This window comes from Anser anser, assembly GCF_964211835.1.
Source record: "Anser anser genome assembly, chromosome: W".
NCBI classification, from domain to species: Eukaryota; Metazoa; Chordata; class Aves; order Anseriformes; family Anatidae; genus Anser; species Anser anser.
This window is the reverse complement of record NC_139731.1, coordinates 9,525,893-9,553,501: the sequence shown is the minus strand read 5'-3', so window position 1 is coordinate 9,553,501 and position 27,609 is coordinate 9,525,893. Positions and strand designations below refer to the sequence as shown.

Genomic DNA, 27,609 nt, shown 5'->3' with positions numbered 1-27,609 from the left:
GTCCCTTCCAACTCGGGATATTCTGTCATTCTACGTCATTTGTAGTAAATGGTCCATTTCGTATGGATTAACCTTGTAACTTGCTTTTTAATAGGTACTATGCATCTTACTGTTCACAACCTACCTAAGGATTAGTTCTTTGTTCATCTTGCAGTTAAGCTTTTCTCAGCATACGGTCTTGTTTAGTGGAGTTAATTCATGCTATAAAGTAGATCTCCTATGATGTTTGGGACTGGTCTGGGAATTTGTCTTGTCTATCCCATTTGATACCTGTTTCCATAGTTGTCTCCATGTTATACATTGTACTGGCCTTTGGAATGTCATCTCTAAGCTATTAATCAAAGCTGTTACCTTCACTTTCATGCTTTTCTGTCAGACCTCATTAGTAGCACGTACAAGAAACTGGCCAGCTGAAGCAGAGGTGCTTGAAGCAACTCTTTGAAAAAACAACTTAAAATATTCAACTCTACCAGAGAGGCTTGCATGCTCACTACTCCCGCTGCATTCACTGGGAACAGATATCACTCTGCATTTTTAGAAATTAGCATCCCTATCACATAGGGAATCCATGCATAAATTTAGGTAGACATATCAATTGTATCCATATCCCTTTTGATATGGTGTCAAAAAGGTTTGATTTTTCACTTGTAGATTGAGCTGCACTTGGCTGCCTTTCATTTCTATCCCTCTATTCCTCCAGATATTGTAGGCCTCCAGATATTTTATTGTGGGGGACAATTTTCTAATTTCTAGAGACTGTGAAACAGCAGGGTCATTTTCTTGCTGTGTTTTTGGGCATAATCACAATATAAATAAAATTGCAGCACTTAAGGACTGCATATCTCCAAGTACATACTTCATTCTATGTACATAATAAGTTGTACTAACTCTGTAGTAGAGCATTTAAAAATATGCATGGGCAGAATTGGTATTTCATGTTGTGTTGGTATACAATACTAGGATAAAAAAAGGCTGCATACCAAATATCTTTAATGACATTTGACTTTCCATCTATATGATAAATAACTTTCCATATATATGGTCCTCCCTGGCCCCACAAAATTGTTGTGTCTCAAAATGGTCCTTGTTTTATCTTGTCATACTAAAACACTTCAAAACTGGATAGAAATGTTATTTCTAGATCAGCTTTGTGCTTTTCGTCTGCAGTGGTTGGTTCTGCACGTGCACGGCCCACTCAGCTTCCAGAACAGTCTTCCTCCTCACAACAGAATGGTAGTGTTCCAGATATATCTCCAGTTCAAGCTGCAAAAAAGGACTTTGGACCCCCTTGTATGTAAACCATGTGTCAAAGATCCTTTCATTCTTGGCATTACATGTACATTCTCTTGGATTATGTTGTTTTCCATAAATGACAAATGGTCTATATATACAATTGTCTGTAGGCTTCCATACAAAGCTTTTTCAGAGCACTGGCGCACTAGTATTTATAATTTGTTTTTCCTTTATATTTTTTTAAACCATGAATGTGTTTTGTTTTAATTTGCCTGGGCTTTCTTTTAAAACAAACCAAGAGTTCACATGTATCTGTTCAAGTGCTTTTTGAGGGTCACTGTCCTTATATTTTTGGTTGTGTAATTATTGTCCCAATCCCATGATTTAATTCATTTATTCTATAAATTTTAGAAATTAAATTGCTGTAATTATTTTGTACTAATACTGATTTGCTTGAATATATAATTTATATAAATGCATTCTAATTATTGATAAATTAATATGATTGAAGTGTAGTGTAAATACTAAATCCATGCATGCAACACAGAAAATATTTTAAATCATATAATTTTCTCTAAGCACGTAGAAAATCTAATTGTGTAAAAGAAGTTGAAAAATTGCAAGAGAAACGTGAAAAAAGAAGATTACAACAGCAGGAACTTAGAGAAAAAAGAGCTCAGGTCAGTATTTTGTGCTTAGATGATGCTTTTTTCATTCTTAAATACTTTTTATGAACTGATAAACTTGAAATTAAATGTTTTCATCCTGCATACAAGTTTGACAAATATTTTTGGTGCATAGTTGCACTTCTCTGATAACAATTAGATGTTTTTCCCCCTCTTTTGCTTTCTACAGAAATAATTACTTATCTTTCCATGTGTTATTTCAAAATCAAGTGCTGCTGATGGCTATTTTTCAGTGAAAACATATTGATTTAAAAATAATCAAGCCTTTGGCTTTTAGATAGGGCTTTTATTCTACAGGAGATATTTCAACATTATAAATTGTTCTTTATGATCTTTGATGCTTTGTAGGAGATGTATTTGAGGTTAAAAAAAAACTGTTCAAACTTGAAATCTGTTATGAATTTATAGTTTAGCTTCTCATCATGCAGGCAGCTTGGCAGTGAGTTGTTGGAAACTTTTGTGAAAGAAATGAAGCTGCTAATCCTGTGAGAAAAAGATCTATTGATATTAAATTAGTTTCTGTCACAAAAAGCTTTAGCAAAACTAGTAGTATGATCTCATTGCAAGCTTGCATGTATGTGTTAGTCTCTTTAAAGAAATGCTACCAATGCACAACTGACTTGAGAAGTACTACCACTGAGTAAATAATTCAGCCAATTTACTTCATGCTTTAATGATGTTTCTAAGCTGACCTAAAATGACCTATGTTGAATTCATGTTCTCAAATTTAAACAAATGCAAAACATTAATATGTCTTTAAGTGTGAGGAAAAAAAAAAAAGGTTTATATCTTAAAGATTCTTTGATATGGTACTATAACTAAAGTTTTCTCTTCAGCACTTCTGTGAAGACTCCCTTTTCACCTGAGTCTTAAACTTCTGCATGAGAAGGTTCTGGTTGTCTTGATGACCTCTACCTCTGCTTTCTGGTGCTTTGTGTAGTCTGTTGTGAAATGCAGTAATAATTAGGCAACTGTCTTCTAGTGGACAAAACCTTTAAATAGAGAAGAACATTAGGCAAATGCTTTTTCCATAATAAGCAGCTCAATTTTAGAGGTAACATTTCATCAGTAATTCATTTTGTATGGACTTACTGTAAGTAGTTTTAATTTCACTGTAGTTAGGATTAAGAACTTGAAGGTGCAGTCAAATTCTGATTAGCAGGGTGCGGTGTTTTTACCCTGCTGGGCAGATGAACTCCACCACAACCACTCTCACACTCCCCCTTCTCAAAGGGAAAGGGGGAGAAAATATGATGAAAAGGGCTCAAGGGTTGAGAGGACAGGGATATCACCCACCAATTATCGTCATGGGCAAAACAGACTTGGCATAGGGAGATTAATGTAATTTATTGCCTATCACTAGCTGACTAGAACGGTGAGAAACTAAAAGCAAACTAAAAAAACCTTATCCCCATCCACCCTCTTCTACGTCCTCCCCCCAAGCAGCTCAGGGGAACAGGCAATGGGGATTATGGTCAGTCCATAATGCTTTATCTCAGCCACTTCTTCATGGTCACTCTCTTCCCCTGCTCCAATGTGGGGGTCTCTCCCATGGGACGCAGCCCTTCTTGAACTGATCCTACATGGGCTTCCCCTGGGCAGCAGCTCTTCAAGAACTGCTCCAAATATGGGTCTGTACCACAAGGACCAACTTTTAGGAGCAAACTGCTCCAACATGGGTCCCCCACGGGCAGTAGTTCCCAACAACTCACCTACTCCTTCATGGGCTCCTCTCCACAGGCTATAGCTCCAGACTGGAGCCTGCTCCTGCAGGGGCTCTCTATGGGCTACAGCCTCCTTCAGGCCAGATCCACCTGCTCCACCATGGCTGAAACATGGAAGTCTGCTCTGCCATGGTACACCATGGGCTGCAGGGGGAACAAACTGCTCCACCATGGTCCTCTCCACGGGCCACAGGGGCACCTGGAGCACCTCCTCCCCCTACTTTCTGTGCTGACCTTGGTGTCTGCAGGGCTGTTTCTCACTCCTCACTCTCCCAGCTGCTGTTGCATTGCATTTTTTTCCCTTTTTAAAATATGCTCTCACAGAGGCGCAAACACCGTTGCCCATTTGCTCAGGTTGTCCTGAAATGGTGTAAAAACTTCCAGGAAAGACATTTGAGTTATTCTGCAGCCTGCCCAGCCCAGTAGCTCTGGTTTAGCAAGGCTTAGGGAGTGTCCTGGTTCCAGTTAGGACAGAGTTAATTTTTCCTCATAGTAGCTGGTAGGGTGCTATGTTTTGGATTAGGATGAGAGGAGTGCTGATAACATGCTGATGTTTTAATTGTTGCAGAGCAGTGTTTACACCAGGCCAAGGACTTTTCGGCTTCTCTCTCTGTCCTGCCAGCGAGCAGGCTGGGGGTGCAGCAGGAGCTGGGAGGGGACAGACCCAGGACAGCTGACCCAAACTGGCCAAAGGGGTATTCCATACCATCTGACGTCATGCTAAACAATATATAGGGGTGGCTGGCCGGGGTGGTGGGCCGGCTGCTCGGGGATAGGCTAGGCATCGGTCAGCGGGTGGTGAGCAATTGCATTGTGCATCACTTGTTTTCTTACACATTATTATTATTAATACTATTATCATTATCACTATTATTATTATTATTGTTATTATTATATTCCTGTCTTAATAAACTGTCTTTATCTCAACTCACCGGCTTCACTTTCCCATTTCTCTCCCCCATCCCAGAGAGGGAGGGGGGAGGGTGAGCGAACGGCTGTGTGGTGTTTAGCTGCCAGCCGGGTTAAACCACAACAGGGAGGCTCCATGCGTGAGCTCTTACATCTCTTTTCGCTATGGTACTTGTGGTTCCAGATTTACAGACAGGAGGGCTTGCGAGCCTGGATGTAGCATATTATATATCCTTGGGATTGCTTCTGCTTTTAGGGGCATCTGGGAGTACTGGAAAAGTTTCCAATGCATTCAAGTCACCATAGGAGTTAACTTAGGACCAGTAGTAGGATCAGCCTCCTTTAACCAATTCAGATCCGTTTAGAGCAGCTGGAGTACCTGCACTGTGCTCTGCAGCATTTTGTATCTGTATAATAGAATCTATCCATTTGTTTGTTGGACTGCCTTATGTCAGATTAAGAAGCATTGACTGTAATGTATTGTCCTGGTTTCAGCTAGGATAGAGTTAATTTTCCTCCTAGTAGCTGGTAGAGTGCTGTGTTTGGGATTTAGGATGAGAAGAGTGTTGATAACATGCTGATGTTTTAGTTGTTGCAGAGCAGTGCTTACACCAAGCCAAGGACTTTTCAGCTTCTCGCTCTGTCCTGCCAGCAGGCAGGCTGGGGGTGCAGCAGGAGCTGGGAGGGGACAGACCCAGGACAGCTGACCCAAACTGGCCAAACGGGTATTCCATACCATCTGACGTCATACTGAACAATTAATATGGGATGGCTGGCCGGGGTGGGGGGAGCGGCTGCTCAGGGATGGGCTGGGCATCGGTCAGCAGGTGGTGAGCAATTGCATTGTGCATCACTTTTTTTGGTACACATTATTAATAGTAGTACTATTATCATTATTATTATTTTCCTTTATTTTCTGTCCTAATAAACTGTCTTCCTCTCAACCCACAGCCTTTCATTTCTTTCTGATTCTCTTCCCCCATCCCAGAGAGGGAGGGGGGAGGGGGAGAGAAGGGCTGTGTGGTGCTTAGCTGACAGCCGGGTTAAACCAAAACATGTACTATTGTTGTGCATTTGTTTGGTAGTGTTTCCTTTGTGTGAAGATTCTGAGAAAAGGTGGGAGTCATTTCTCTTCCTTACAAGTAAAAGTGTAGTGAGTCCTTGTGGTGGTTTTGCTCGGGTGGGCAGCCATGTTCCACCATGGCCACTCTCTCACTCTCCCTCCTCAAAGGGGAAGGGGGAGAAAATACAATGCAAAGGGCTCAAGGGTTGAGATAAGGACACGGAGATCACTCAGCAATTTTCATGATGGGCAAAACAGACTCAGAGTAGGGAGAGAGTAAGATTTATTGCCTATTACTAACAAGCTAGAGAAGTGAGAAACAAAGGAAAGAACCCAAAAGCACCTTCCCCCCATCCACCCTCTTCCACCTCCTCTCCCCCCGAGCGGTGCAGGGGAACAGGGGAATGGGGGTTGTAGTCAGTCTATAGCACTTCGTCTCCGCTGCTCCTTCTCAGTCACTGTCTTCCCCTGCTCCAACATGGGGTCCCTCCCACGGGATACAGTCCTTCCCGAATGATCCGGCATGGGCTTCCCACAGGCAGCAGCTCTTCAAGAACTGCTCCAGATATGGGTCCGTACCAAGGGGTCCATCCGTCTGGAGCACACTGCTCCACTCCGGGTCCCCCACGGGCAGCAGCTCCTGCCAGGTCACCTGCTCCTGCATGGGCTCCTCTCCACAGGCTACAGGTCTGGCTACAGGCCTGGCCTGCAATCTGCTCCAGCGGGGGTCCTCCACAGGCCGCAGCTTCCTTCCGTGCAGGCTGCGCAGGCTGCAGCTTGGAACCCTGCTCGACCGTGGTGCACCATGGGCTGCAGGGGGACAACCTGTTCCACCATGGTCCTCACCACAGGCCGCAGGGGACTTGTGCTCTGGCGCCTGGAGCACCTCTCCCCCTCCTTCTTCACTGACCTTGGCACCTGCAAGGCTGTTTCTCACTCCTCTCTCTCTCCCAGCTGCTCTTCCCCAGCATGTTTTTTTACTTGTCTTAAATATGCTCACACAGAGGCGCGAACATCGCTTATTGGCCTGGCTCTGGCCAGCAGTGGGGCCCTTACCTAACATGGGGCAGCTTCTAGATTCTTCTCACAGAAGCCACCCCTATGGCGCCCCTGCTACCAAAATCTTGCCACGTAAACCCACTACATTTCTTAATTTAAAAGTGCTTTCTATTATATGGCAACCAAAAATTTTAAATAGAAGTTATATAATTGCTTTTCTTTATGATCAGTAGATTAGCTTCATCAGAACATCAGTTAATGTATATTTTATTTTTCTTTTAAGTAAATTTAGAAGGCATTGAAATTAGTCCATTTTAGGTAAAAATGTAAGAAATTTTGTTGCTTACTTCCCTAGGATGTTGATGCTACAAACCCAAATTATGAAATTATGTGTATGATAAGAGATTTCAGGGGAAGTTTGGATTATAGACCACTGACAACTGCCGATCCTGTAAGTACCCCAGGCTATGTGGAAATTTTTTGTCTGTATGTTTTTCTGTATTTTTATTTTTTTTTCAATGTATGAATATACTTCTGCCTGTAAACATTAAAAATAAGTAGCTTAGTGTATATTAGTATTCTTTATAGCATGGGTTTATTTTTTCAGAATCCTTAAATGATGTTATCAGACCATTTCCATCAATGGTGTATCCACCCTGTTACAGCTTGATTTGCTTACTGTGCTGCAAGATGTACCATGTACTCTACAGGATCAGATCACTATCTACAGGGAATTTGGTTATTCTTAATGTATGGTTCTGCCTTTCAGTTTCTTGGTTATTGTGCAAACACAGTGGGCTTTTGTACATTCAGATGACTCCTGAATTGGAAATTTCTTCATTTAAATGATTGCTTAATTAATTCAAAAATAGAGGTAAAATATCCTGTAACTGGAACTGAGGTATAGTTCACTGAAAGATTCTTTCCTTTATAGATTGATGAGCACAGGATATGTGTTTGTGTACGAAAACGACCACTCAATAAAAAAGGTATGACTGCTTAAGATTTTCCAGAATTCTTTCTCTGAAAAGCTGCTTCTGATAGTAATATTATTTGTATTGAAGAGATCTAGAATTACTGAACAACGATGAAACTCTGTTATACTAGACAATATGTATGAGGGACACATACAATTCATAGATTTATCATAACCTGGATAAAGACAGGGAGAAAAGTAGTTTAACTGTCACTATTAGGATCATCATTCTTTTAAACTATCTTTTAAGTAATCTCCTGATCAGTGAGCTACCCAATGAAAGCTTGTCTACACATTTTTTTATACACCTATTTTTTTATATATTTTCAAGTGGTCTTGAATCAGATGTTAATGGAAAAATTCAGGTGGTGCCTAAATGTCGGTGTCCTGTGAGATGTTAGGTACCCAAGGGTATTCAAGACATCCTATGGCTAGTGGATTACAGACAAACTGGAGACTTGCATCTCCTGGAACTGCAGCTCAGGGCTGGGCTAGATACCCTAGAGCATATGAAATGGCACTAAACACCTCTTTTTAGGTACTGGAATCACTCCCTAGTGATGTTTTTGATATATGAGTAATATTACAACTTACTTCTGACTGCCTGTTCATTAGGCTGGAGTCTGTATTCCAAAAAAACTTTAGGTTTTCAACTCCAGTTAAATCCCAATCTTTCCATGAAGTTCTTTACTTCAGTGGGAAATTAAGAACGGCAAATGTTTGGAAAAATAATTGGAACCTATCTGAATTCAGCACTAATTTAAGCTGATTTTCATCTTGAAAGTTGTTTCTTTCCTTCTATTTTTGTTATATATTATATTTTTTTTGTTATATTCTGTTTAGCTAAAGGACTCAAAGAGCATCACTCTGGCTCTGAAACAACATGGGATACATTTAGAATTTTTGAAATGTCAGAACTACATATTGAGGATTATCTGGAGCAAGCATATCCAGAGAGATACGGGAGAATTGTATAGGAAAGGGAAAACATATGCGGATGTCAGTAAATTGTTAGTTTTCTTTTCTGTTACTTTGCTTTCCTTCCATGTTGCTCCTGCTTCTACATTATTTTTTCCTTTAATTTTTGTTTTTTTTAGTTTCCTGTATTTTTTCTTTTATTGATCTGAAAAGAATGCATAATCTCAAAAATTGGTTAACTGGAACTATTTTGCACAACTTGTGTAATAAGGGCATTCAACACACAAATCTGGTAGCAGTTCAATTTCTGTTTTAGCATTGGAAGTTATCTGTAATAAAATATGACTTAGAAATCTGATACATTTGGGGAAGAATATTACCTTCTACCTGCACAGAAGGTGGACAAAGTGAAATTATAGTAAATGAGAGCCAGATGTCATGAAGCATAAGTTGGAATACAGAAGTGGGATTTGATTCTATGCAAGTTGCATACCTTGGGTATTAGTGGTTAGGAGCTATTAAGAAAATATTTCTGAGGAGTTTGTAGGAAGATGAGCGTCTGAGTAAAAATGGGGTTGGCACTAAAGTTATTTTGTATTTTTAAGAATAAGATATAATAAAAAGGTATTAATGAAATAATCTGTGCTGGGGAGGAACCATGAAGATAATCCAGTACCCCCAAGATACAATTTTCTGAAAACGTACTTTATTTCTGAGAATTCATAAGAAGCAGTATGCCACATTTTAAAATTGAAGAGTATGAACAAATCAAAGATATTAGTGTGTAACCCTCCGAAGGGGGGGGGGGGGGGGTTGTTTCTTTTATTATTGCAATAATAACATGTCAAAATATTACCTTTCCTTCTTCATGTTCTGTAATTTGAAATTCTGTAAGGTGTTCAAATCATTTAATAGAAATCAAGTGTAGAAATCAATTTCTGTCAGTCTCATGCACATGCAAAATTATCACCAAAGACTTCAGGTGTTCTCAGCACCAATCATTTTGTGGATTGATTTTGCAGGAAGTAGGGCTTCAGACTGATATTTTAAGATTTTATTTCAGTGGCATATATTTAGAATTGGGAAATGTATGGTGGGTTTCAGAAACACTATTCCAAATTTTCATCAGCAAGTAATACAGGTTGTTATAACAAATAGCTGGGAGCAGGTAAATGTCTTATTCCAAACAATTTTTTAAGAAATATCAGCTTTTGACTGCTTTAACTAAAAAGCTTTTTCTGTAAATAAGTTACTTTCATATATTCCTTTTCACCACTGTTCTTTATTTCTTCTCTGTGATTATTGCAGAATAATTACATTTTATTTTATTGCAGTGCAGTTGAAATTTTGATTATATTATGACTTGAATGCATACTGGTGTTGGTGTGTAACGTCATACAGTGGTAACCACTGTACTGTTTGATCAGTGTGTTAACTGATGAAAAGATTTCTATCTGACTGTGTAAAGGTACATCTAATTCTTGAACTGCATGGCTTAAGAAATTTTGCATATAAATTCAAGTAGGACATTAGTGATCTTGATTGTGATTAATTGATTGTGATTAATTGATTAGTGATCTTGATCACATTAGTGATCTTGATTGTATACACAAAAGATCTTTATTTGTGTGCATATCATGGATCGCTGGGTTCTCTGTATTCTGCTGACTCATATCTCCTACAACAATTAGCCATAAATTGTAGTGCTGTGTAGTAATTATAACCTGGGAACTCTCAACTGAAATTGCTTCTAGATGGCTTTTGTTCTTTCCCCATGATAGGAAGCATCATTAGCATTTTCAGCTTTTTCTGCTTACAAGATAATTTTTAGAAAGGATTTTACTGTAGAAAAATTCTATATTAAAGACTTGCACATTAGATTCCAGAAGGAATATACAAATGGAAATCTCTATGTGGAATGAAAGCAGTATTTTCCTTTTTCGAAACTGTGAAAGTATTATTATAACTTTAGGATTTAAGGAAAATAAAAAGATAAAATTTTAAAATAAAGAAAATTCTTCTAAGGATGTTAATTTCTTTGTTTTTTAACTTGGACAGTCCAAGCGGTAGTAGACTGCAGTGTCCAGTTTCTCCAATAGAGAAGTTATTTATAATAACTCACAGGATATGGCAGTAATCTATAAAAGAGTTTATAAGCCCCAGGAAAAGAAATCCATGGAAAGTGTAATTATAGAGTACATAACAAGCTAAAATAAATGATCTTTGGTTTTCTAATCAGCTTTGTAACATCTCTCTTTAATTTCTAGCGGTTGGTAGAATAGGATGATTAGACTTCCAAAATGAAATCTGTTACTTAGTAGATTATTAACTAGGTATCAGAAGCCTAAGTTCATTGCACTGTTGTTACTTGGAGGAGCTGTGTTATCTGAGATGTTATAGGAGTGTAAACAATGAAAAAAAAATAAAAAGATGTGTTTCTAGATAAATATATATATTTCACTTATTTTATAGAAACTTTAACGAAAGACCTTGATGTAATAACAATTCCTAGTAAAGATGTTGTGATGGTACATGAGCCAAAACAAAAGGTGGATTTAACAAGGTACCTAGAAAACCAAACTTTTCGTTTTGATTATGCCTTTGATGACACGGCTCCTAATGAAATGGTTTACAGGTATGTGTATATGCTTTTTTTTTTTGGCAAATCTTTTTTCTCATTTATCTCCCATGTCAGTAACTGTGGGCTTCCCTTGGTCGTAGACTTGACCCTTATTTTCTGTTTTCAGATATATATATTGCTACCTCCATTTTTTTGCCTGTATACTTATATTTTAACTGTGTTTATCCTGAATTTTTAATCTGCAATGTCATCTCCACCTCTGTTGAACTCAGTGCTGCTCTCGGTTCTTCTCTAAGCACTGCCATGCCAGACTTGTGTATTGCCTGCCTTCTCAGACAGTGAATATTTGGAAAACTATATTGCCACTCCATCTGCCACAGCATTATTTTCTTATTGATTAGTATGTACGCAGCACATGGGGCATGCTTTTGGTCTTCAGGAAACTTGGATATCCAAATAGCTTGCAGTTTGGATATAAAATAATTAACAGATGGAAATAAATCAAAAAAGGTTGGAGAAAAGTACCAAAAAAAAAGAGCAATATTTTTTCATATTGCTAAGATTCCTTTGTTTGTTGCAAGAAATCTAGCTCATGTAACATGGACCTACATGGGAGCTAATTTATCTTGCTCAAAGTGCTGTAGCTTTCTGATTTAAAAAACAACATCAACAAAGACACACAGCCCCAAGATACTTGGATCTCCTTTTTTTCCTTTATTCTTATGTTTTATTTCCATGGTTAACAAAGAATAATGCACACAGCACTTTGAAAAACTTGTTTAGAAGTAACTGTTTGTCTTGTACCAGTCACTGAATGGATTAGATAAAATAGCAGGCAAGGTTAGACAGCATGATAGGTCATAATTTTGGAATGCAGTGTAAATACAGTGAAACTTTTTGCAAGGAATGTTGATATTAGAAAGGAATTTGATGAAGATAACTTTCCTTATGCTTGGAAAATGCTTCCCATAACCTTAAGGAGTAGTGACAGAAATATTTTAATTCTTGTTTTTAATCCAAAAGCTAGGAAGTGAAAGTTGGCATCGTATCTTGATTGATGCTGGATGCTAACATGCGGTTGGTAGATAAGAGAAAATGCAAAGTAAAAGATTTGTTAAAAGGCCTTGAAAATGAAAATTTGTGTCTTACGCTTGATATAATTAGGAGAGCAAAAGGCAAATCAGTTTAGTCACAGAATCGCAGAATGGCCGAGGTGGAAAGGGACCTCTGAAGATCATCTAGTCCAACTCCCCTGCTGAGCAGGATCACCTAGAGCACATTGTGCAGGATAGCATCCAGGCGGGTTTTGAATATCTCCAGAGAAGGAGACTCCACAACCTCTCTGGGCAATCTGTTCCAGTGCTCTGTCACCCTCCCGGTAAAGAAATGCCTTCTCTTATTCAGCTGGAACCTTCTGTGCTTCAGTTTGTGCCCAGTGCCTCTCGTCCTGTCACTGGGCACAACTGAAAAGAAACCGGCTCCATCCTCTTGACACTCTCCCCTCAGATATTTATATACATTAATGAGGTCTCCCCTCGGTCTTCTCTTTTCCAGGCTAAACAGGCCCGGTTCTCTCAGCCTGTCCTCATACGACAGGTGCTCCAGTCCTCTAATTATCTTTGTAGCCCTCCTCTGGACTCGCTCCAGTAGTTCTATGTCCCTCTTGTTCTGGGGAGCCCAGGACTTGACACAGCACTCCAGGTGTGGCCTCACCAGGGCTGAGTAGAGGGGGAGGATCACCTCCCTTGACCTGCTGGCAACACTCTTCTGAATGCAGCCCAGGATACCGTTGGCCTTCTTGGCCACAAGGGCACATTGCCAACTCATGGTCAGCCTGATGTCCACCAGGAGTCCCAGGTCTCTCTCTGCAGAGCTGCTCTCCAGCAGTCTGTTAGTTTAAGAGACTTTCATTAGTGTAAACTGCAGCAAAGCTATGCCCTTGGAGATTTCTCTCTAATGTTTGTCTATTGTCATCTTTTCTTTCTTGGTACAGAAGAGCTGTGGGAGAGCCATCTAGCTGGTAATGTGTGCCTCTTGCAATAGATTTCCTCCTGATTAACAACCAGTTCTTTAATCTCCATCCTTCCTGTTATTCCTCATTTATCTTTGTGAGCATATCATTTAATCGTGAAAGGTATTTTTGGCATATGACATTATCATATTTTTGTATACATTTTCTTCTGGATGATTTTTATTAGTTACATAATAAATTAATGGTAACACAAGAAAATATTAAAAGATGATTGTATTCATGCTGAAATAGTAAGTCTCTGGCCTATGTAGTAATACAGGCTTTTTTTTCCTCCCTCAGATGGCACAATATTGATTATTTGAAAGATAGCTTGTTTCAAGTTCTCCTTTAATAACATAATTGAGAGCAAGAATACATATCATATTGGACTCTCACAGTGGGGAAAAAAATCAATTTTTCTTCAGTAAGCTAAAATTACTTGCTATATTTCTATACTGAAATACATTTTTCAGTTTGTCTTGGAGAAATCTGCTACTCTTTTTTTTAGTATTTTTATTTTGCCTAAGCTGTATTTTAAGTATTTTTGAGTCCTTGAACCACAAATCTGTTACAGGTTTTCTTTAATATTTAAAAAAAAATCATGCTAGTTTGCGTGGGTATGCATTTTGAATATTTAAAGGAGAAAAAGAGTTTATATTTTTGAAAGATCAAGATTGCAAACTGTGGTTGTAGTAGAAGGAAATTTGGACTGTTTGTGGCTTGGTACCATTTGGAGTTGTATAATGCTTTATGAAAAATTGTCTGGATAATATCTTTTAAAATAAGGCAAAATACAATCATAAGTTCCTTTTTTATAAATCACAGTAAATCATTTCAAACTCAGTGAAACAGAGATAATGGAGTATGCTTATTAGGTGGATAGGTTTCTTGAAATTTATATTTCAAATATAAAATGAACAAACAGAAATATGGGAATATCATCTTGAGGACAAAAGTATATGCTTGGAGGAAATTAAAAAAAAAAAAAAAAGATTATTCTGTTACATTTTGAATAACCCTTGGCTGCTGAATGGGTTGGTTTTTACCCGTATTGTTTTTGTAAGTTTTGGGTTTGTTGCAAAGTGGAATGAAAGGAGCTTGTAACATCTCAGTGTTTCTATAAGCAATCATTCCTTTTTCTGTCATTAAACATACTTTATGAGTAAACACCTGGAGTAAGTTTAGAAAGAGAGACTGTTGCAAAGACTCTTACCATCATTATTTAATAGAGGTAACACTCCATTAGGTTACCCTTTGCTTTTTGAGATTTTCATGAAGTAACGTTGATAAGCAGCTAGAAGTAGGAGCAATAACTCTATGTGTTTTTTTAAAGTAGAAGTTAATGCTTTAAAATAGAAAAATGATACTTTGGGAAAATATTTTTGACATGTCAAATAATACCTCAGGGATCACTAGCTTTTTCTGTTCTGATGAGCTTGGTTATATGTTTTCCTGATCCTTTTCTTAGTGTATGTATGTTCTCAAGATATTAAGAAATGCAATGTTGTTTTGGCCACCTATCTTAGAAAATTAATCTTAAAAACTGTTTTGAAAAGGAAAAAAAGAAAAAAAAAACAAAGTAGTATTGGCAAAACTTAACTATCTATTCTACTGACCTACTTCTGTATCTTCTAATGCTATGTCCTTTAGGTTCTTTAGGGAACTGCAGACTCCATGTAGTAAGCTGTGCTGTGTTGCATTATTAAAACAAGTTTTTTGTTTGTTTGTTTTTGTTGTTGTTGTAAAATAAATGGGAGACACCTTGTAGCTTTTGTTTAACTGTTTAGGATATTTTAATGCCTTAGAGCTGTGTTAGCCTCTTTGGTTCAGGAATTAATTTGGAGATGTTCTTTGACCTCTCAAAGTACAGAACCAGTTTTGTTACTTGTGGCCACTACCACATGGACACTATACATTTTAAAGTATTTCACCTTTTGCGTACTGTGTTTTTGCATTTAAGGTTTACAGCTCGGCCATTAGTGGAGACCATATTTGAAAGGGGAATGGCCACTTGTTTTGCATATGGGCAAACAGGAAGTGGAAAAACCCATGTAAGTATTTCTTCTACACGTCAGCAATGCACTTAATTAAATTTTAAAAAGTAACAAATATGTAAGCTACAGTTTTGTGATTTTTATTGTGTATTTTTTGTGTTTTTTCTGTTTTTGTGTGTGTGTTTTTTTTTTGTTTTAGACTATGGGTGGTGACTTTTCAGGAAAGAACCAAGATTGTTCAAAAGGAATATATGCACTTGCAGGTGAGACTTTATTGGTCTGTTGGCTTTTTACAAATTAATTGAGGTCAATAAATTTTCGACTCCCTATTGTACAGACATAAGGGTCTACATATTTTGCATTACAGTGGAGCTTTAGTAACATAAAAAGTAGTTCCTAGATGTGTAGTCTTTACATGGTAAAGTAAATGTATATATAGATTAATTTAAAAATGTAATAAAACTGATGATTGAGTTTATCATTTGGGGTCTTCTTCATCTTCCAACGGCAGTTTAAACTTCAGTGTTTTAGACTTGTTTGACTGACCATATCTGTTATACTTGCAAATTATGAGAGATGCTGTATAATGGATTATTAATATATTAACAGGTTTATGCTAACTAGATTTCTTTTTATTTTGGAAATATATTCACAGCTCGAGATGTCTTTTTAATGCTAAAGAAGCCAAACTATAAGAAGTTAGAACTTCAAGTATATGCAACATTTTTTGAGATCTATAGTGGTAAGGTAAGTACCAGATCTTTTTCTGAGGAAGTGCTTTTTCACAAACAAGATTGTGACCTTGTTACATAGATTTTTTTCCTTTTTTGTACCAAAAGCTTTATTTCAAATAATTCTTTACACTTCCCTTCCAATCATATTTTTGCATGGGATGCTTTGCATATTTTGATATGGAATTTGAAACAAGTATCTTTTAAAACTCCTCTTTAACTGTTCTGTTTCCTCCCCGCCCCCCCCCCCCCCCCCCAAGGTTTTTGACTTGTTGAACAGGAAGACAAAATTAAGAGTGTTAGAAGATGGTAAACAGCAAGTCCAGGTGGTGGGATTACAGGAACGGGAAGTCAAATGTGTTGAAGATGTTCTTAAGCTTATTGAAATAGGCAACAGCTGCAGGTATCTCCCATAGCTTCTACAAGCTTTTCATTGTAAATTAAAGAATCATAACATCTCCTGATTTTTTTTGTCTCTTCATATCTATGGCTTTTTAATATGCAGTGTGCTTTCTTGATGGTGTTGGCTGCATATAATAAATCTGCCTGCCTTTTGAATTAAGAGTTTCTCTATCTCCTAGAGAGAAATAAGAACTGATTTTTCTATAGGATATGAACTGCATGCATTTATGTAACCAGTTTACTGGCTTAAATTCACATTGTTTATAATCTGGAATAATACCAGATTTTTTTTGGTTCTAAAAAGGCCTTAATACATAGTAACAGAGGTTAAGCATGAAACTTTTTTTTATTTTTCAGCTTCATTGTTTTTAAAATTAGCCTTTTGCATAGACTGCTGCCTCATCAGACAAAAATGCAATCAGCATTTTATGTGTAAGCTCTCTGATGATCTGAAATCTTTGAAAATCTCGTTATTCTTGTTTTTAATGTCTAGATGAGACCCTGAGCAACCTGATCTAGTGGGTGGCGTCCCTGCCTATGGCAGGGGGGTTGGAACTAGATGATCTATGAGGTCCCTTCCAACCCAAGCCATTCTATGATTCTATGATTCTATGATTAATAGGAAGGTAAAATATTATAAATCTTCCATTTATGCTTGAAGAGATGGAAACAGGTATAACTGTACTATGTACATCAGATTATTAGAGTTATATCTCAAGTGTCCATCAATATGTTAGACACAGTCAACATATGTAAGAAGATACAGGACACTGCTCTAAAAAAAATAGTGTTCTGAGGGTAGTGTGTTTAGCATGTATGGTCCTTCAGATCTTCATATGTCCTCCCCTTCTCTCCTTTTGTTCAAAGGACATCTGGTCAGACATCTGCAAATGCACACTCATCTCGAAGCCATGCAGTGTTTCAGATTATTCTCCGAAGGAAAAGGAAATTGCATGGCAAATTTTCTCTGATTGATTTGGCTGGAAATGAAAGAGGAGCAGATACTTCCAGTGCAGACAGACAGACACGGCTGGAAGGTGCTGAAATTAACAAGAGCCTTTTAGCACTCAAGGTAACTGAAATGTTTCCATTGAGTTTGTGTAAGTGGAAGCCTTCTACATATAATAGCAATGACTATTAAAACGAGTGTTTCTGCAGGCTTTGCTTGTCTACATTGTCTACTGATGTGACAGGTAAAATAATGTATTGATTTTTCCTTTAAATGCCTACAGGAATATCTGGTAATTACCAAGTAGAAACATTGTGCTACCAACTTTCATGTAGTTTAAAAATAAAAATAAAAAAAAAAAAAATCCCAGTTCTTGAATTTGAAGACTTTTCTGATATACACCTAAATTGGAATGAGAGTTAACTTACTTTGGTACTCAAGGTCTGAAATACTAACTGGAAATATTCTTACTGATCTCAGTGTGTGTACATGTGTTTATTTATATATGTCTATATATTTATAAAATATATATAAAAAAACCTTTATGACATATTTCTTTACTGCTGTTAATTAATTCACTGAAAACAATACAACAGCAATATATCCAGAAAAGTAACAAATAGATTAAATTAACCCTTGAAAATTGGGATCCATTTTTGATAACTCTTCATAACAAATTGTCTGATACAGTTGCTTTATAGATTTTCATACATTAATCCAGAAAACATCAAGGGAGCTAAGAAATATTATGTAAATATTAAAATGTGGCGTTTTGTGTGTGTGTGTGTGTGTGTTTTATAATGCTCTGAAGGGGTTCAGTCTAAATAGTGAAAATGATTATTTGGTCTCAGTTGGGGAAACAGTAATTTTGTCCTAGAACTTATCTCTATTGTTGGTTAGCTTTGCTTAGGTTTACTACTCTCTGCACTAGCACTGTGCTTTTATATAAAGAATCTAAACCCAAAGTCTCTGTGCTTATTGTATTATCCCCAATATAAACTTGAGAGAAGACTTTTATCTGCCTCTAAGCAGATCTCACAGAACACCACAAAATTGTAATGTGTCATTACAAAATTGTATGGCATGTAGAAAAATTGGAAGCAGCAGTTCCAAAACTGTCCTATTTTGATTTCACATCAAAATAAATAATGCAAGCAACACTGTGTTGACTTTTATCACTTTTTTTCCAAGTGTATTTAATTTACTTGCTGATTTTGTGTTGGCTAGTGTCTTCAGTGCAATATTCATACACAGTTCTTTTTCATACAACTCATCTTTTTAATTATAGTGAGAAGTTCTGCTGCTGTACTGGTGGTTGTGATCTAAATTATATGGAGAAGGGGAAATAAAAATAAGTGGAGGTCTTGCAGAGGTCTAAACAGCAGTATGATAAGATATAACTGTTTAACAATATGATAATTTTCCATTTTTCATCTATCTCCAAAATCATTACACAGCTTTTTCCATTTAATTTCAACCTGAAAATAACTTCAAGGCTCTTGAATACAAACTGGTATGTTCGTAGTCTTTGGTGCTAATCCAAGACTTGCTACTCACATGTGGATGTCAGTCCTGTCTTAACCCACTCAGGTTTTTGGTACAAGAAGTTATTTATATGTCTCTACATGGAATTAGTGTTGTCATTTCATTACCTGGTTTACTGAGCTGTGATGAAAAGAAAAACTAGTTAAAAACTCTGTTAATTTAGAAGCTGGCAGTGTCCTCCTATAATCCTTTTACTATTAAGGAGACAATACAATTCTAATTTTTCCAAGAGTGAGCAAACTAAAAATCATTACAGTAAATTAAAATATCATAATGAAACTTGTTGGTTGCCATGCCTGTAATTCAATGTATACGTTTGTTACTGTTTTTAGTTTGTAATGTCACACATTAAAAATCTGTTGTACCTCTTCCTGTCTAATCTACTTTTCTCTTTATGTAAGTATAGTAGTAATGTACAAAAAAAATCAAAAATTTCAAGGAATGCACTGCCTTGCTCACCTATGTGTATTGAGTTCTTTTTAGCATTTGCATGTAATATTCACATTCAACAAGCTTCAGTCTTTCTGTTTACCTGAGCTGTGTCCATTCTATAAAATTCAGCTGGTGAATTTTTAAATAATCACTTTAGTTAAAGCCAATTTGCCATTGTGTTTGTTCTGTTCTGTATCATGGCAGTTTTATTCTGAACCCTTTTTTAGTTCTGTTTTATGCTGTTTCACAGTTGCAATGTTTTCTCGGATTATCTTCCCACGTTTTCTGGCCTGGCTTTTGTAAGAACCTGTTTCTAGGAATTTTCAAAAGCTTAAATTTAAACTTTCTTATGTAAGAAGCAATTTATTAGCAGATGTTTGAACTCTGAGTGGGCAGAAGTGATGTTAAGGTTATAATGATGGTGGATAGTACTCTTATACTGCTGCTACAGTTGCTGCTATAACTTCTATAGTAATTTCATAATATTTCTGCACAGTATTTCTCACTGGAAGTCTCTAACCAGTTGTAAATATTAGTTTAGGCTCATACTCTTCTTATGAGTGAAAGAGGAGACATTAACCCTGTTTTTTCACATGAGAAATATTTTAAAACAGGAAATTGCTTACGTTTTCAAGTGTCTACTTGACGACATCAATGTAGAGCTATACTTGCTATGTTTGTGACCTGTGGAAGCTTTCAGAAAGTTTGGGCATTGGTGTTTTCATCTGAGCTGTAAAGAAAATTAGTGGTAGAGCCAGAATCAAAGCTATTGCTTTTAAGTGATAGAGTTAACTAACATGTCACCATCCACATTTCTTCTGTTGGTGGATGATATAGATCATTCAGGCTTCTGCAGCTGATAGAAATAGTTGTTAGTCTGAAGATATAAACACTGAATTTGTTGTTGGATACAGTAGATGTAAATATTTTGGATGAGATTGAGAAAGTTTTTAGGCGCCTAAATTCTTTTACATTCCTACCTCTCTACTGAACTTAATGAGAGGTAAAAGGCTTAACACTTCTTGAATCCAAGCTTTAATGTTAAATTAAACATTAACGTTGTTAGAGGACAGCAACATAAATAAAGCATGTATTATCTGATTTTTGAATTGCATTTGTATTATACATTTTTCTCTAACATGGGGTGAATAAATATCAACCTCTTTGTTCTTTCAGGAGTGCATTAGAGCCTTAGGCCGAAATAAACCTCATACACCATTCAGAGCAAGTAAGCTTACTCAGGTGTTAAGAGATTCGTTCATAGGAGAAAACTCCCGTACCTGTATGGTAAGTTTGTTTAGTTAACTGTATGTTTTAACAATTACAAAGAAAAAAGAATCTAGGAATACAGGATATTATGTTAAGAACTGCTCACTCACTGCTGGCAATCTGTTAAGCTTAAAATAAGAAAGAAGGAGAGAAAAAAACCACACACTATATTTGGAGGGAGTCTTTCAGAAGAAGTGTCTCAAATAATTTTCTCCCTCCTCTACTTTTTTTTGGCCTTTCTTATTGTTCTTCTTTTCTAGTTAGGCACCTAGATAGAAACACTTCTAGACTAGTGTCGTTGGGTTTTTATTGTTTGTTAGTTTTAATGTCTTAATTGTATGAGAGTACTGTTTGTTGAATTGTAATTTTGCAAAAGATGGTGTAAACTGCAAATATACTGATGAGTTACGGTCTTTAAATGACAAAGGCAAATTTAGAGTTGGTATCAAAGGCATCAGAATATGCTTTAGGCTGTTGAGGGGACCATAGCTGAGATAGGTGGGATGAATAGTTGTGTATTGTATAAGTGTGCATTTGCATTGGTCTGAAAAGCGGAATTCTTCTGTCAGGTAGAAAGGACAGATAAAAGCATTGATTTCCAGTGTTTTTACTTGTGCATCCATAACATTCTACCCTTATGGAAATGCAAACTATCTATGGTGAATGCTGTTAGGCTTGTTTGTATTACTTTTCGCAGACTCCTTGGAATTAGTCTACAGGCCACAGAAATCTGCAGACTCACAGCATGAAAACCATGGTGTTAGGGCAGACTAGTCTTCTCTCTAGCTGTTATGGTTCTAGTTTGAAAATTGTGGTAAAATAGCATTTTTTTAATTAATCTTTTATTCTCCTTCAGTTTTCTAATGCAAATACGGGATTGTTTTCTTTCCACTGAAACATGACTTCATAAATTCAGGATCAGAAAGCTAAACTGTGCATCTCTAGCTAATGTATCCACACTACTGAAGAAAATTTGGAAAGTAAACCTTGTGGGAACTACTCTCCGTACATAGAAGGATTAATATTTGTGAATGTTTCATGAAGATCTTACCATCACCCTTAACATTCCTTAAAGTGCTAACAAGATGTCTCCGTTTTGAAAATCTGAAGCTTTTTTATTTATTACTTTTCTCATAGAGTTGTAATAATGTTTTTCCTGTTTAAATGCATAAGAATGCCATCAAGAATAACCCATGATCTATGGGTGTTTAATTCCTGATAAAGTTCATATTCCTTATTTTATATTCAATATAGTTCTGAATTAAGGAAAAGAATCCCCTCTGAAAGTGAGTGGAAATATGACTGAATTATTTTTCTTGTTTATACAACTACAGTCACATTACAATTAAGAAAATGAACCTACAGTACATCTTTACAATTCTTTGAATTGAGCTCTCACATTTGCAGCACCTGTTCCTGCAATAGCTAGATAGATGCAGAAGAAAGCTGCCTGTCTAGAGATCTGCCAGGTTTCTGAACATTATATATTGAATTGAGGGAAGTGTAGGAGATACTTTAGCCTAGAATTACCTCCAGTCCTTTTCAGTTCCCTGGAAAGAGGAGAGATTTGCACTGCAGTGGCCAAGTGGTGGAAAGAGTAGATAATGGTCAGCAACTTCACCCATCTTCTGGGTCTTCCTTTGCCTCTTGTATCCAGACAATTTATTCAGCCTTCCACTCTGGTATTTACAGCTGGCTCTTTGGCAGGGTGTGCCTGATTTGTAAGCACATTCATATTTAGGTTTTATTTTGTACACTGGCAAAATTTTACTCACAAAATGTACAGGGAAAGAAATGGCAAGTCATTATTGTTTATAATAGCTAAAGTTGAACAATCTTTTATTAAATTAAAAGAGTACTTATTTTGAGGGTGCAGTGACTGCTTTTTTGCAGCTGAGATATAATATTAGCTGTGGTGCTTAGAACTTCTAAAATGATTGCAAAATAGTTTAAAAATAAATTGTTTAATTTCAGGTTTCTACAGTTGACTGTAGGGATCACTGATATGTTCTCTAGAATAGGGTCTACTTTATATGAAGTAAATGAAAGCATAGAAGAACTTCTTAGGTATAGCAGTGTTTCAACTATTACAAGGTAACACATAGATAATGGTATTATTTACTCCAAAATATTTTAGCCTGTTACAGGCAAAATAAATTAAAGAGATTGCAACATAGAAATATTATGCCGATTTTGCTTATCAGTGAGGCATTTATCGTAAAGAAATTCCTTAATGAGACAAAGATTTGATCCAATATTCTAATGTGCAAATAGATTAAGACATTTGCAAATATGCTGGTATTTTTCAGTGTGGAAAGCATATAAAAAGATGCAGTAAAAACTTGTGATTTTAACTTATTAAGAGATTCTTGAAATGTGCTGGTATAAAATATTTTGCCTTTTTCATTTGCTTTCTGACATACTTTCTGACGTACTAAGTGGGATGTTCGAAAAAAACTTCTTTGGTAATTCCTACACTTAATTCTTATTCACCTTTGACTTTCATAGTTTAGACTTCTGTTCCAATTTTACAAGTTACATGTTCAGGGATGGAGCATTCTCCCCTGTATATAAGGTTAAAATACGATTCAGAAACTTAATTTTTGAAGATAACTTCCACATGGACAGTTATGACTGGGATCTGCTTCATTCTAAACAAATACAGAGACGTACAATCAACATAAATTGTTTGATTTGAACATTATTAGTCATCGCAATTGCGCTGAAGTTCTTCTCCTCAAATAGTTCCAAAGATTATTTGAAGTTGGTTTTGAAGAGTTACATATTAGCATAATGTATCATCATCTGAAATTTGCAAGGTAGCTACATAGAATAGTCCTTTTAAACCAGTTCTGCATCCTTAAGATGCTGCATCCTTGACCTGCTGCAATCATTAGTGAAGTTCCAGACTGCCCAGTCCTCCAGGTTGGGAGTAGGAACTTGGAGACTTGAATGTCCCAAATGGGATGTTGATCCCACTGTAACGGCTTATAAGCAATACTGATAGGGAGAACGGTGATGGCTAGTCTTAAAGATATTCCTTTCCGTAGTGCAACCTTTTCCATTACTCAATTGGAATTATGAATGAGGAAGTGAGCTACGGAGAGGTCAGTCATAGAATCATAGAATGGTATGGGCTTCAAAGATCATATAATTTTGTTGTGGTTTAACCCAGCAGGCAGCTAAGCACCACACAACCAGTCACTCACCCCCCCCCTGCACCCCAGTGGGATGGCAGAGAGAATCAGGGGGAAAAAAAGTAAAAGATTGTGGGCTGTGATAAAGACAGTTTAACAGGACAGAAAAGGAAGAGAAATAATAATGATGATGATGATGATGATGATAATAATAATAATAATAATATGTACAAAGCAAGTGATGCGCAATGCAATTGCTCACCACCCGCTGACCGATGCCCAGCTCAGCCCCAAGCAGCAGTCCCCACCCCCTGCGGCCAGCCACCTCATATTAATTGTTCAGCATGACATCACATGGTACAGAACATCCCTTTGGCCAGTTTGGGTCAGCTGTCCTGGTTCTGTCCCCTCCCAGCACCTGGGGCGCCCCCCAGTCTGCACTGGCAGGGCAGTATGAGAAACTGGAAAGTCCTTGGCTTGGTGTAAGCACTGCTCTGCAACAGTTAAAACATCAGTGTGTTATCAACATGATTCTCACCCTAAATCCAAAAAACAGCACCACACCAACTACTATGAGCAAAATTAACTCTATCCTAGCTGAAACCAGGACAATATCCACCCCTTATTTCATACCATTTATGTCATGCTCCGGTCCAACACTTTCCAATACATTCCAATTAATCACCACTTTTTGTATATATTTATATAGGTGTATATATATATATATATATATATATATAATGTCCACTAAGTTTGTTTAGTCTGTGACTGACTTTGGGCTCCCATTTGCCACAGCAGTCTTTCAGGACAGAAGAGATGGTGTGTAATGTTGGATCAACTGGACGTCCTCTACAGGTCCTTTGACCTTAATTTGTTTTATGGCAAAACCAGCCTTCAGAAGGATTTGGAATATTTTCTTCCTTTCTCAAAAGCTTCTTCTCCTGTGTCACCCCACACGATCATATCATCAATGTACTGCAGGTGTTCAGGAGCTCCTTGGCTCTCCGGTTGATGAATTAGCTTATGGATGGGAATCAGGGAGTCTCGGTTGGTGTGATATTGCCGCCGGTGCACAGTTGTGGTAGCGATTGGCACCTGCTGTTCTTCGACCCTCAGCAACCCCACAACAGAAGGGTCCTCCTAGAGACCGGGCAAAGTAGACAACTGTTTAATGTCCTCTGTCTCTAAGGCAGCTATGCCAAAAGCCCACTGGTACCCTTTTGGTTCCTTGAAGTACCCTCTCTTGAGGTAGTCTATGCCAAGGATGCACGGAGCCTCCAGGTCAGTCACAGTGGGGTGCTTCTGCCACTCCTTCCCAGATAGATTCACTTCAGCCTCCAATACAGTTAGCTGTTGGGATCCCCCTGTCACTCCAGAAATACAGATGGGCTCTGCCCCTTTATAGCTTGATGGCATTACAGTACACTGTGCACGAGTGTCTTCTAAAGCCTTATACTTCTGTGGGTCCAGTGTGCCAGGCCATCGAATCCACACAGTCCAATAAACCCGATTGTCCCTCTCCTCCCCTTGGCTGGAGACAGGGCCCCTCTAGGCCTTGTCAAAGTATTCATTACTCTGGAGGACTGCCAGCAATTTTCCCAGAAGACCCCCCCCTTTTGTGATTGTTTTTCCTTGCAACTCCCATACCCGTGCCTCTAGGGTCGAGGTAGATTTTCCATCCCATTTCCTCATGTCCTCTCCATGGTCACGTACATAAAACCACAGCACGGCACATGGTGCGTATCCACTATATCCCCTGCACTGCTCTGCAACAACTAAAACCTCAGTGTGTTATCAACATTATTCTCATCCTAAATCCAAAACACAGCAACATAGCAGTTATTAGGAGGAAAATTAACTCTATCCTAGCTAAAACCAGGGCAAGTTTCAACCCCTCTGGTTCTAATTTAAATATACCCTCTTTCAATTTAAAGCCATTCCCCCTTGTCCTATCACTATGTGCCCGTGTAAAAAGTTCCCTCTCCAGCTTTCTTGTAGGTCCCCTTTAAGTACTGGAAGGCTGCTGTAAGGTCTCCCTGGATCCTTGTCTTCTCCAGACTGAAAACCTCCAATTTTCTCAGCCTGTCTTTGTAGGAAAGGTGCTCCAGTCCTCTGATCTTCTTTGTGGCCCTCCTCTAGATGTGCTCGAACAGGTCCATGTCCTTATACTGGAGGCCCCAGAGCTGAATACAGTACTCCAGGTGGGGGTCTCATGAGAGCCGAGTAGAGGGGGAGAATCAACTCCCTTGACCTGCTGGCCATGCCTCTTTTGATGCATCCCAGGATATAGTTGGCTTTCTGGGCTGAAAGCGCATATTTCTTTCCAACCCCTACAATTCTGTGACTCTGTCTCTAGGGAACCTGCCTTGACAGGGGGGTTGGACCCGATGATCTCTCGAGGTCCCTTCCAACCCCTACAATTCTGTGATTGCCAGCTCATGTCAAGCTTCTCATCAACCAACACCCCCAGGTCCTTCTCATCAGGGTTGCTCTCTATCCACTCTCTGCCCAGCCTGTATATGTGCTTGGGATTGCCCTGGCCCAGATACAGGACCTTGCACTTGGCCTTGTTGAACTTCATGAGGTTAGCACAGGCCCACCTCTCAAGGCTGTCGAGGTCCCTCTGGATGGCGTTCCTTCCCTCCAGTGTGTTGACTGCACCACTTAACTCAGTGTCATCAGCAAACTCTCTGAGGGTGCACTCGATCCCACTGTCCATGTTTCCAACAAAGATGTTAAACATCGCCGGTCCACACTACTGACCCCTGAGGAACACCACTCGTCACTCATCTCCACTTGGACATTGAGCCATTGACCGCAACTCTTTGAGTGTGACCATCCAGCCAATTCCTTATCCAACAAGTGGCCCATCTGTCAAATTCACGTCTCTCCAATTTAGAGACAAGGATGTCATGTGGGACAGTTTCAAATGCTTTGCACAACTCCAGGTAGATGACATCAGTTGCTCTTCCCTTATGTATCAGTGTCGTAGAAGAATTTGTCACGCATGATTTGCCCTTGGTGACACCATGTTGGCTGTCACCAATCACCTCCTTATTTTCCGTATGCCCAAACGTATTTTCCAGGAGGATCTTCTCCATGATCTTGCCAGGCACAGAGGTGAGACTGATTGGCCTGTAGCTCCCCACATCTTCCTTTTTTCTCTTTTTAAAAATGGGGGTTATGTTTCCCCTCTTCCAGTCTCTGGGAACTTCACTAGACTGCCATGACTTCTCAAATATGATGGACAGTGGCTTATCAGCTACATCTGCCAGTTCCCTCAGGACCCACGGATGCATCTCATCAGGTCCCCATGGACTTGTGCACCTTTAGGTTCCTTAGCTGGTCTTGAACCTGATCTTCTCCTACAGTGGCCAGTTCATCCTTCTCCTAGTCCCTGCTCTTTTGCGTTCTGGGACTTGGGCTATAGAGCAACCTAGGTCTCTTGCTGGCAAAGACTGAGGCAAAAAAGTCATTGAGTCCCTCAGCCTTCTCCATATCCTGGGTGTCCAGATCTCCTGTTTCCTTCGAGAGAGGGCCCACAGTTTCCCTAGCCTTCCTTTTATCACCAATGTACCTATAGAAGCCTCTACCTATAGGCTTCCTTTTTGTGTTTGAGTTTAGTCAGCAGCTCCTTGTTCATCCATGCAGGCCTACTGACGTTTTTGCTTGACTTCCTCTTTGTTGGGATGAGCTTGGAGGAGGTGACCCTTGAATAGAGACCAGCTTTCTTGGGCCTCTCTTCCCTCCAGGGCTTTCATAGAATCATAGAATCACAGAATATTCCGAGTTGGAAGGGACCCATGAGGATCATCGAGTCCAACTCCTGGCACCACACAGGTCTACCCAAAAATTTAGACCATATGACTAAGAGCACAGTCCAAACGCTTCTTAAACTCCAACAGGCTTGGTGCCGTGACTGTGTCCCTGGAGAGCCTGTTCCAGTGCATGACCACCCTCTTGGTGAAGAACCTTTTCCTGATATCCAGCCTGAACCTCCTCTGTCGCAGCTTGACTCCATTCCCTTGGGTCCTATCATTGGTCACTAAA

The 27,609-nt window shown here is 38.4% G+C and overlaps 1 protein-coding gene across 10 annotated transcripts in view; it reads left to right on the top strand.

The window, feature by feature from the left end:
- LOC310888739 (kinesin-like protein KIF2A) overlaps positions 1-27,609 on the top strand; it is a 368,750-nt gene that overhangs the window by 102,051 nt on the left and 239,090 nt on the right. For 9 of the 10 annotated variants that reach the window (XR_014576113.1, XM_083815726.1, XM_083815725.1 and 6 more), the window contains 11 exons: positions 1,168-1,290; positions 1,813-1,913; positions 6,970-7,065; positions 7,549-7,603; positions 10,981-11,143; positions 15,061-15,151; positions 15,294-15,357; positions 15,750-15,841; positions 16,086-16,228; positions 17,095-17,299; positions 20,330-20,440. Coding sequence is in view for 9 of the 10 variants with exons in the window: in XM_083815726.1 (XP_083671852.1) it covers positions 1,168-1,290; positions 1,813-1,913; positions 6,970-7,065; positions 7,549-7,603; positions 10,981-11,143; positions 15,061-15,151; positions 15,294-15,357; positions 15,750-15,841; positions 16,086-16,228; positions 17,095-17,299; positions 20,330-20,440 (1,244 nt within the window). In the remaining variant the exon portion in view is untranslated. The remainder of the gene's footprint in view (positions 1-1,167; positions 1,291-1,812; positions 1,914-6,969; positions 7,066-7,548; positions 7,604-10,980; positions 11,144-15,060; positions 15,152-15,293; positions 15,358-15,749; positions 15,842-16,085; positions 16,229-17,094; positions 17,300-20,329; positions 20,441-27,609) is intronic. The other variant, XM_083815733.1, reaches the window with a different exon arrangement.